General features: G+C 30.3%; 1 protein-coding gene across 4 annotated transcripts in view; it reads left to right on the top strand.

Annotated features, from left to right (window-relative positions):
* Window positions 1-7106, top strand: part of gish (casein kinase I gish) — a 179781-nt gene extending 172675 nt beyond the window's left edge. For 3 of the 4 annotated variants that reach the window (XM_075382292.1, XM_075382290.1, XM_075382287.1), the window contains one exon: window positions 740-7106. In XM_075382292.1, the coding sequence (XP_075238407.1) occupies window positions 740-791 (52 nt within the window). In that variant the 3' untranslated portion in view covers window positions 792-7106. Of the gene's footprint in view, window positions 1-542 lie in introns of all 4 variants that reach the window. The other variant, XM_075382289.1, reaches the window with a different exon arrangement.
* The last annotated feature ends 5257 nt before the right edge of the window (window positions 7107-12363 follow it).

Here is a 12363-nt window from a genome sequence, read left to right on the forward strand (position 1 = left end):
TCTTATCTGCAATTTCCCATCCCTTTCTGTTTGCTAAATTTTAATTTTGAGCTCCATGTATCTAATTTTTTAAAGTGCTTATCGTCCCTTTAAAGAAAGTTATATATATTTTGCGACAGATGTAAGTGTGTATTAAGTTATTAATTCAAAAGTACCATTGTCAGAAATCCTAATTTTATGATAACGTAATAGTGGTAATTCCATAGATGATATTAGAAGTTAAATTTGTTGAGTAAACTGTTTTCTCTAAGAGATATAATTAAGTAAATTTATTCACACATTGATTCCAAATCTGTTAGATTTGTTTAATAATATAATTCACAGCACTTAGATCAGTTAAATGGGATAAGTTTATTATTACTTTCTAGTGCAACAAAATCCCATATTTTATGCATTTTTTTCATTTAAAATAATGTTTTAAATAATGTATTGCCATATTTAATTTATTCAGCATTGGTAGTAAGAAGGGTTAACCATGGTTAAATAGTAAGTTAACCTAGGTTAATTTTAAATTAGGATCTGAGACACATGCCCTGTTACAGATGTTGGTGTTTCATTAAGCGGAAGAAGAAAGTATTGGAGGGAAACTGACTGTCCACTTCTGACAAATTGATTCTGTTTTGTTTTTGTTGAGTTTTATTATTATGATGGTGGTAGTGAGTGAGTTTTTGGGGTTAGTGTGAGAGGCGGTTAAGGGACCACTGAACAGCATGGGATGACAAGAATGGGACTGTTGCAGATGTTGCTGTTTTTTCAAACGGAAGAAGAAGAAGGCTGGCCGTGGGAAATGACTAGCAGTGGTCCAGTGCAGTCCAGAGAGGGAAGCGGTAACCCTGCTGCGAGCGACGTCCCAGTCAAATTCACGTGATAGTGTTCTGAACCCGGCCATCACATGAACACGAGCACTGACGACGATGACATTGCAACTGGTTTTCATGTTGTATCATCGATGTTCTTCGCATATATTTATCATTGTCTTCATATCCTTCATTGTAATCATCATAATAAGCTGTTATCTGTGATGATAACTTGATCATCTTCATGTGCATTGCCATTGCCGCCTTGGTTTCATCGCTCCAGTAAGGATTCGGCAGCAGTAAATAATACTATTAGTTAATAATATCCTATTGTTCCACTGTGATCCAAAAAGAAATCCTGCCAGCCTGTGTTAAAAAATACATCTACCTAGATCCAGTTCATAGATTAATTATGTATTATTATTATTATTATTATTAATTAGTAATATTATAAATAAATTCACCATCTCAATCTACGTACCTATCTATTTATCTATCTAAATATCTATTTTAAAATAATCTATCATGTCAGTTGATTCTATTCATATACTTAATTTATTTATTATAATTTATTATTTATTTACTTACATAGATAATATGTTGGTAGATTAGAGTACTTTTAATTTTAAATATACATGAGACTGTACTATAGTTTTTATAAATTATTGTTTATGCAGTTTATAAAATGATAAAAGTGAATCGATAAAAAATCTTTTTTTAAAAAGTACAATGTCAGTTTTCAATGATCTTCAGTGTGATCTGTGAAATATCGGTAGATTTATTTTCTTATCATCAGTGTCAAACAGATGAACATTTGTTAATGATACATACAGTATTGTTTTTAATTATTCTATAAGATAATGCATAATTATACATATATACATACGTGCATAATTAACTTTTACTTTATGTATATTAATATTTTTTATTGGTGTCCCTAGAATTACACGATTAAAATATTATATAGTCATTTGTTAATTAAATAATCATTAAATCATAATTTTATGTTTAATTGAATAATGATTTAATAAATAGAACATTGAATTTATTTTATTAAAATAAAAAATTATATTCTGACTTAAGCCAGATCCTGAAATAAGAGAATCGTTTTATACTTCAATGCTGTCCTTTATTGTAATATATATACAAAATATATGTGTTGTATGTATATTATTAGCAATAAAAGTTATAATAGAAAATTATACCACCAGGTACAATTCATAAAGAGTAAGAACACTTACCTATTTGTCTCTACTGGTTTCAGATAAGCACTGTAATAATTATAAAAATGGTAATACTAAATTTTCAATTTTTAAGAAACACCTTAATTACTGTACTAATCTATATATATAGTCTGGTATTTTTAATTTTCTGATTTTAATAAACTATTTAATAATTTATTTTACATATTTATATAATGTGTAATTTGTAAAAAGTATAAAGTCTGCTGATGATGGAGCTGTAAACTCTGAAAGAGCTACAGATAAATGTGCTATAAAGTGCTTTAGGTAAATGTTCTTACTCTTTATTAACTGTAACTGGTGGTATAATATTTTATTTTAATTTTTATTGTTAATAATTAGTATTTCAATACAGTGGTTATAATATTAGATAAATGAATAAGTAAAAAAAAAAAAATATATATATACATACACAAACACACAAACATTTGTTCTATTTTCAAATACAGTAAACTCTCCTTATTTTCTTACAATGATTATTTATCGGGTGAATATTTTACTGTTTTCTTGACTTCTGAATGAAAAAATTATTTTAACATCATGTATATAAAAAAAGTACTACACGTAATCTTTAATTTTATTAATTGTCCAGTTATTACTGCAGTGTTCTTGTATTACTAGCATGAGAGCAACTGGATGATTTTGATGTCACATCCTCTTTCGGATGAAAACAACAGTTACATTAAGGCCTATGTGATATTATAGTTTTCAATAATGCTTGAGATTTTTTCTTTGTGTATTGTATCTATTTTGTTAATCTTAAGTTATAAATTAAATACTATTATTTTGTTTTCTTTTTCTTTCTTTTTTAATATAAATAAAGAAAATGTCATTAAATTTTGCTTGCATTATCTGCATAAAGCTCTTGAGAAATAATGCAAAAGTATATTTGGATTGTGAAGAAAGCAATGGGAAATCGCTTCACTTTTTATTTTCTACAATAAGTGTGATGTATAAGATTCTTGTTTAATAGTAAGTATTACTAACCATTTTTGCAGTTAGTTTTCTCTCATCAGATCATGGGCGACTGTTTAATTATGGCACCCAACAGACATGATTTTTAAAGTACTATTAATTGTTAAGAGTTTTGTGTTGATTATACAGTTAAGTAATATATGGAATTCAATTTCATATTAGAAGTCATGAATCTGCTGTTAAACATTTAAAATTATCAGAGAAAATTATATGAAAATCCGTTACTGCAGAGGTTCTCAAACTTTTCAGCCAGAGTCCCCCCCCCTCATGATGTACCATAAGATCATACCCCCTTTTTAAGGTATTGTAAATAATGTATTTACTTATATTTTTGTTATACTGTGCCTGTATTCATTTTTTTTTTTTCATAAAAAGCATGTACAGTAATCATGTTTAAGACTAATAAAAAAGTAAAAACAAACAGAGCTATTACATTTCTTTTACTTTTACAGTTTAAGAACTTAAAAGAGCAACATTAAAATTAAAACACAAATTACAAAGAAATATAATATGCTCTTTAGTGATCGTTTTTAAAAATTAATCAAAATGTGAATTCATGAAACTTCTAGTAAACACTTCTAATGTGGTGAATGGGCTTGTTTTTTCTTCAAAGAACTGTTAGTTCATTGCTGATATCTAATCTTCCACAATACTTGGACTTCATAGATGCAAGAGCAGAAAATGCTGTTTCACATAAATATATAGTTGCAAACAGTATTAGCATTCTCATAGCTTTTTTGTACAAACTTGGGTACTCTTTTACATTTATCCAGAAACCTGACAATGAGTTTTCTTTTTCAAATCTTACTTTTAATTAGTCTTCACATTGAAGATTAATGAGCTCTTGTTCTGCCAAACTCAATGAACTAGTCTCCTTCAGCTCTTGAAATGGTGCTTTGTCCAATAAAATGGTTGGTCTTCATAAAAATACCCATCAAATTCTTTTTGTAGAGTCAAAAGATGTTTTACCAAAAAAGTTGTAAGCAAGCTCTTGTGGAAGGTGTTCACACTCAACTTCCTGCAGCATGTTCAGCAATGTAGGAAAAGGCTCATTAGCTTTTTTCACAGCAGCTTCCCACAGCGACTTTGTACTCGTACTTTTTCATTCTGGGTAAGAAGAATATTCCCTATGCAAAGACTTATTCAAAATGTTCAGTTTTGCAAAAATATCTGCAAGGTAGGCTAGCATAAGAGGAACTCTGTATGCAGAATAATTCTGCTGAAGGTTGGTTGCAATCTCTTGAAAACATAAACACTTCATTTCTAAGTTCAGATATTCTACTTAAAACATATCGCCTTAATAGCCATTGAGCTTCAATGTGAAACAGTAATGCTTGTGTTCTGAACCCATATCTTCAAAATTGTAAACAACCTCAATTGGAGTGGCTGTGCTTTGATTAAATTGACTGTTTTAACAACTTGAAGAACTTCATTTAAGCTTGGATTCGAGTCTTTCAAAGTTAGTGAACAACCAATGGTTTCTCTGTGAACAATCCAATGGTTTCATTTGATGTTTATGACAATAGCTTTGGCCAAACCTTGAAGTTCAATGTATTGTCTTGTCATAGCCCTGGCACCATCCATGCATAACCCAATGCATGTCTACCATTGCATATTATTTTCCTTAAAAAAGTTGTTAATAATCTTAACAACTTCAGTAGTGTTGGTGGTAATAGCTCACAAAAAAGCATTTCTTCTTGAACATCTATCAATAAATCTTACGAGCCAATAAGTGAGAATGTGTGTGTTTATCAGTTGTTTCAGCAACATGAAGACCAAAATTAGTTTGTTTTTTTTTTTTTTTAGTTTTTCCATTAATTTCTCATTCAGATCTTCAAAAATATCTGATATTCGCCATGCCACAGTGTCATTAGTAAGAGAGATGGATTTTAGTTGTGCAAAGCCATCTCCGAACATTGTAGAAATAATAACAGCTGCTGGTAAGAAGAATTTCGCCTATTGTGTGTGGCTTTTTAAATTTGCCAATTTTATGATCTTTGGCATCTTAAAAGATGCCAAAAGAGCTGTGGAAGTCACAGTTGTCATTTTTTTAAATGTTTGTTGAGTAGATTTAAAGCTATTCAGCTTGCGAGCAAAGTATTCTTTAGGTTTTTTACTAGTTCTGCAAGTTTTGTTTCTAAATGCCTCTGTAATTTGTTAGGTTTCATGCTATCAGATGCTAATACAGTCAAGCAAACTACACATTGAGGCCGATCTTCACCATTGATAGCAATTTTAGTAAATCCTTCAGATAAATAATTGTTGTCATCCCTTTTTTATTTTGCATTCCACAATGAATTTGAAGTGCTTGCTTGAGTCGCTCCAAATTAAAATTGAATGTAAATTACAGTTCAAATCAATTGAATTTGAAGTGACTCGTTTGTGTTCACCCTACTGATGTGTCATCCCTTGAAATTTGATTATGGTTGCTTGATGTACACTCACTACTTTGAACATTTATCAAAAATTTCTTCATTTTTTAACATATGATTAAAATAAAGTAAACACACAGCCAAAACTTACTACCAAATGAAATATCTAATTCATTTTGCACAATGTATAACCTCTACACTGTAAACGTGGTTTAATATTGGACACTGAATTGTATGTTAAATCAGTATTGCAATGCTAAAAGGACAGGTCATCATATTAAACTTACTTAATAATAATAATACATTTCTCTAAAACTATATTGTATTCAACTAAAGTTTTTAAATGAAGTAAGTGGAGATGCTTATTAAAAATTTTATGTTTTACAAAAACGAATCTTTTTGATCAATTGTGAAAACTCATATATTTGTGTCTTTAATCCAATACATTTGAAATTAACAGATTTTATTTTAAAAGTTTATTTTAACAGTTTTACTAACATAATATTGATTTTTCAAACTTTCTTGCACCCCACAGTTTGAGAGCCTCGGTGTTAGTGCTTTGTCATTGCAGTATGTTGAGTTATAGTGCCAAAGCTACCAAATATACTGTAAACTTTCAAAATGTTATCTCAAATTAAGCTGGGAGTGTACTGTATTTCACTGTTAATTTTATTTATATACTTAATGTATAATGCATTAAATAGGTAACGTATACATTTTAAAAACAAGAAAAATCAAGGAGGGACAGCATTAGGTGTTATGTATTCTCATTGTTTACTATTTTGGCCAAAGGTTTGCTCAATCACTTCTCTTTGTTGAAACAATTGATAAGCATCTCTTTTAATCTTTTTCTTATTGTTTTTATTTTATTATACTTGTGTGAAGAAATATATATTTTTAACTTAGTTAAAATATGGTAAGTTATTTTAGTACTTGTAGAAAATTGTTTGTGTTTATATACATGAAAGAATTTTAACTGAATTATTTATTTAGAATGCTAGAATCTTATGAATTTATTATTTATTTATTTTTTTTTTTTTTTTTGACTATAGAATAAATTAAAACCGCCGATTACTCTTTTAATTAATTTTTAATAATAAACTATAGTTATGTTCATTAATCATGTGTATTATAACAGAATTAAATCTACACAGCTAAGTTATGCATCATAATAAAATAAATACATTGTGCTTTGATTCATAGTATTGTATTATGTAAGTGTTGAATAATTTAGTTAAAATGCATATTTATTTTAAGCATATTTTTTTTATTTTAAAACTGTGATAAATGGATTACTTCAAAGGGGCCTTGAATTTATAAGTTCTGGACCATCAAGGGGCTTTGATTTTGTAATATGTTAATAAATTGTTAGCTGTAAATTTGTAGGCAGTCATGGTTTTTGCTTAAACTTAATAAAAAAATCAGGTGCAGTTCCAGATACCCTTCTGTTAATTTGGGTTAAAATTGCATTTGATGAGATTATTGTATGTCATATTCGCGTAAATCAAGGGATACCTGTGTACATATTTATATAAGCAGTCTTTCAAAATATATTAGTAATTAAAGTTATGAATTTTATTAGTGAAATCATCTAAGTTCTTTGTAAAAATTTTAAATTTATTTGTGTTATAGTGACTGCTACATCCTGAAGTTTTATCAGTTGTTGTTTGTAAGGGCAAAAACAAAGTTATAATAAAATATAAGACGATCAATTTAAAAAAGTGCATTTGATTTTTGCCATTCCCATTTCATCCATGGCCTTTGTATTAAGTATGGTATTTTAGTTTAAGGAGAATATACATGGTTTGATCATTAGATACATGAAATTTTTTGTGCTGTATAAGTCCAATTGTCATAATTTTTTTTTGTTGTGTTGGTCTATTTGTTCGTAATATATATATGTTAGTAGCCATATCGGATGCTTAGTTTATTGTTGGCTTTTGAAAAGACTACACGTGTTTTTGTATGGTTGGCACTTTAACTTACGGAAAAAAGGAACAATGAATCTGCATTAAATTTTACTTTAAGAATGGAATAAATTGTAGCACTGCAATGGAAATGTCGCTTTTGGCAATTCATCTATGAATAAAACAAATGGTACAAGGGTTTCCAAGAGGGCCATGAAGAAATTAAAGGTGATAAGTGCCCTGGACATCCCAGCACATCAACAATCAGCAACAATGTCAAAAAAGTGAAGAAAATGGTTTTGGACAACTGTCAATTCACATCAGAGAGGTTGATGATGATGTTGGTATATCATTTGGCACATGGCAAGCAATTTTTTCAAATGTTTTGGACATGAAAAATTTATTCTAAAACTGTTGGCTTTTGACTAAAAGTAGTGCCGAATAACATTGCTTAGGAGTTGCTGAATGAAGTGAATGACAAGTCAGAACTGTTCAAACAGGTCATAACTGGTGATTAAACTTTGATGTATGAGTATGACATCAACACTAAGCCCCAATCGTTCCAATGGATGCTTCCCAAAAAGCCAAGACTGAAAAACACTTGTTAAGTTTGATCAAATTTGAAGGTTCTGATCACTCTGTTCTTCAATATCATATAAGTTTAAGGCTTACTGTATCTCAAGTTTTGCCACCAGGATCAATCAGGAGTACTTCCTGGAAGCTGTACACCATTTGTGTAAAGCAATCTGAAGAAAACACCCAGATTTGTAGTAAAATAATTCATGGCAGTTGCACCATGATAATGCACCTGCTCACACTTCATTGCTTGTTTGTGAATTTTTGGCCAAAAACAGCACTGTTATAATGCCTCAGCCTCCATATTCACTAGACATTGCCCCCTGTGGCTTCTTCCTATTCCCCTAGCTGAAAAGAACTATGAAAGGACAGCACATTGCCAACATTGAAGAGACCGAAAATTGCATTCCAGTGGTGCTATAAAATTGAAAAAAGTGCTGGCACAAATGTATTAGATCTGTAGTGGAGTACTTTGAAGATTGCAAATTCAATACCGATGAATAAATAAGATTTTGTTTAGAAAAACTATAGTTCCACATTTTTTTTTATCAAACCTCGTAAATGTAAGATTTTAAAAATTCATTAATAATTATCAGAAATTTTAAAAGTTCCTTTAAAATTTTATCTTTGTATAAAAATTTAATTTCTACCTGGATGAGGTAAAGAAATTTACTTCAAATTCTTTCAACATTCTGCAATTAAGCAATTTGCATGGTTAGCTCTGCATAGTACATTAACTAAAATAAGCTTAATTATAACCATGCTTGTCTAAGTGAGAAATAGTACATATCAAAAATAGTGTGCTACTTATTGTTTGTTTTGCTTATATTTATATACATGTTTATTCCATTTCAGATATCTCTTGAAAGTAGAAATTTGCTGGATCACAAGAATCAGATTTATCATTTGTAGCTACACTTCTAGAAATTAAAGGGTCCAGATCAACTAGATTGATTTATAAAGCTCTTTATAAGCTACAATGAAGTAGTTTTGAGCAAATTGTCTTCATCTAAATTACAATACGACAATAGCTTTACTTCATATAATTGAAGAAAATCAAAACTGTTGTTCTGTTGCTGTTGGCGTCAAACCAGTCAGTGATAATGTCTAAAGTACTTGTTAAATTAAGACAAATATATAGTCGCTGTAAGTTGAAAAGAAGTATCAGCTTCTTTTTCAAGACAATCCAGTTGACCTGGACTTTTTATAAATTAGATCAAATCATTAAACAATATACATACTGTATTTTTTTTAATTTTTACAAATATTGAATGAAATATTGAACATTCACTTATTTATTTGAAATGTAATTGTCTTGAGAGAGTAGTTTGTTGTACTATGGAGATTGGTGAAATGTGTTTTTTGGCCATTTATAGCTGATAATCTCTGAGTGTTATCTTCATTTGATGCCTTCAATTGTTATGACAACTTTCCTCTAGGTCCTGTTCCAGTACCGTACCGTCTTTTTAATCTCCCCAAAATGAAAAAAGTGTATATACTTGTGCACTTTTACATTTTGTCATTCTCCTCCTCCATTCAGATTTGTTCCAACCTTTAACATTAACTTCTCTTCACAGTTCTCCAATTTTTAAAAAAATGATTCCATAGCTTTGTTTTGTTACAAAATCTTCATTATTGAGTTCCTTTGATGAATATTTCATTACTGTCGTGAGAAGAATACTTTTTATCGTTCCAGATAATTTAACCAAAGTTCTTTGTAAACAGTGTTCACTTTTACGGTGTACTTTTAATAGATTCTGTTTGTATATTATAAATTCTAGTTTGTACAGGGTTTTTCATTAAACTAAAACAGCTTTAACTGTATTTAAATTTTTAAATACTGTTTTAACTGTATTGATTTTAATTAATAGATTTCTTTTTGCTTAACAAGAAAATTGTTCAAGAGGATAATCAAGAGAAGAATTGTTCAATCATTGATAATGATACTGTAGATTGCCTGTTGCTGAATTGCTCTGACATCATGCAATACCTTAGAACCTTTTGGTAGCCCTGAAAAAGGCCGTTTGTATATTGAGGAAGTGACCCTGAGAAGGGTTGTTAAGTTTTGGTCGCTGGTTTCCAGTGAAGTTGGCTCAGCAGGTGGTTGTCAGGGAGTTGCAGCTTATCCATTGGATCGAACCAAACTTTCCCTCAACAGCAGTTGGGTCCACACTATAGCATCCGCTGCAGTTTTGGGTCTGTCATTCAACTTCCTCTAGCCTGGTGAAAGGTGATTCTCTCTGAGTGGTGCTTGTTCTCACCACTACACCTCCTGATGCTAGCAGGCTTGGGCTTTGTGCCAGGCCAACTAGGGGTCTTTTTCTTGGTGTGTTCTGAATGGTCACAAGAGAATTCTCTCAGTTTGCTCTGTGCTGCTTATAAAGGCACCTGTGCGTGGTGGGTCCACAGTACCAGTGTGGTGGGCATGTTGCACGATTGGCTGGCTAGTGGAGAAGAATGCATGTACAGGCACATTAGGTGAACTGCTGCAAGTTCCCTTAACATCCATTGGGTGGCCAATACTAAGGACAGGGCATGTGGCAACAGTCCATATAGCGGATTTAATAGTTTCTGGACCATATAGCCCTGTATAGACCAAGGCAAATATTAATGCATGAACTCTGAACATCTGCTACAAAACAGGTTTAAATTTACCAACATGCTTTAGCTGGTGAGGTGTGTAAGTGATCTCACAAGCTATGCAGACAGATTTACCTACATTCTTCATTACATTCGTTGGATCATCCTTTTCATCACCGTATTAAAATTTAAGACACAGACATGTATTACCACTCACAATTAAACGTTATTTGCTCTGTAATGAAAGTGTAGACCTTGAAGCTGGAGAGTTGCCTTGAAATAAAAAAAACACCTTAAATATTTGAAATCTGTGAAATAAAGAATATCAAGAAGGAAGATTTTTTTTGAATGGTAGGTAAGATATGTATAAGCATTTTATTGGATGATTAAAAATTTAGAAACAATGGATTTATATTTATTTCTATTTCTTAATCACCATGGCTCCTGTTTAAGAGTAATGTTTTCTTCATATTGAAGAAAAATGTATTAGTCAATATTACATGTTCACTGATACTCTTACATCATTAAAAGTAATTTCCTTTGTATTTATATATTTGTTTTCAGATAGTGGTTACTGAAGTAGGCGTGGGATCATGTGCTCTTTTCTAAATTCCTTATTTATTTAGTGTCTGCATCACAAAAGAGTACTTAAATGTAATTTATTATGATTATGCTGACCTTTTTTCTTCCAAAAGTTTGTAGGTTAAAATCCTGGTTACGCTTTGTTTTTCTTGTGGTGCAAAATTCAATTCTGTCATAGTTAATTGAATAATGTCCAATTGTTAGAAACCATAAGAGTTCTCATTTGTATGTTCAGTCGTCATTCTTTCAAAGACGATTTCAGTTTGGTAAATAAGAAAGATCTGTTCGAGCTATATCAGGTAAGCAGGGTGGCTGAGGAACTGCAATTCTCTTAGTTTCAGCCAGAAGTTGCCAAAACCAGAGCTGCATGTGAGCAATCCTCAAACATGTGGTGGAATGTAATTTTAAATTATTAGATCAAATTGATGCATGTCCTTAACTTTTTTTTTGTTGAAAGAATGGCATGGACATGATCCTATCCATATCCTTTTCAACTGTCCATGTCAAAACTGGCTGTCCATGAATTGTGTTTTTTTAAAACAAAGAAATTTCATGTAAGTAGATTAGAATTATGTTTTTTTAAGTTAATCATCTGACCCTCATTGTTGAAAAATAATAGCTTCATTAACTCATTGCATAAAGAATTGTCTAATTGCTAGACTTCCAAAATATACCCAATATTTTTCCCATAAATAAATCCTATTTAAATACTTTGTGTATTTGAGTGATAAATTACTGGAAGCATTTTCCCTCATTAAATGCTTGAGACTCTTCATTTATACAACATGAGAATTGTTCATTTTTATGAAAGAAATGTAATCTTCTTTAGCTAGATACTTCTGCTATTGCCTTTTTCCCCTATAACACAGTAGCAAATATCACTTTTAACCACTTATCTTACCTTTCCTTCATATCTCTCAAAATCATTTACTAATAGAATCTTTGATGTATTATGTGATACTCAGTCTTTCAATAATTTAATTGTTAATAATACCAATACAAGAACTCATTAATTATAATCTTACTGTTGAATTTTTTTTTCTTGTTTCTTTCTAGCAATGTATTCGATACTCAGTTTTAGACCCATTGTAATAGATAAATGCAAATAAATTAACTAATAAAGATCATATGAAACAGTAAGTTGAAAAAATTTTTCAGATTTCAAATACTTAAATGAAACAGTGCAATGACATGAAAAAGAGTACTACAAATATTACGAATGAAAAAATATTTGAAACACCATGTACATATTTGGTACATGTGTATTGATGACCTTATTCGCTTTGATATTATGTAAAATTTGTATAATATAATTTCTCATTATTTTTTGAGA

Source organism: Lycorma delicatula, chromosome 1, assembly GCF_047948215.1.
Source record: "Lycorma delicatula isolate Av1 chromosome 1, ASM4794821v1, whole genome shotgun sequence".
In the NCBI taxonomy this organism is placed as follows: domain Eukaryota; kingdom Metazoa; phylum Arthropoda; class Insecta; order Hemiptera; family Fulgoridae; genus Lycorma; species Lycorma delicatula.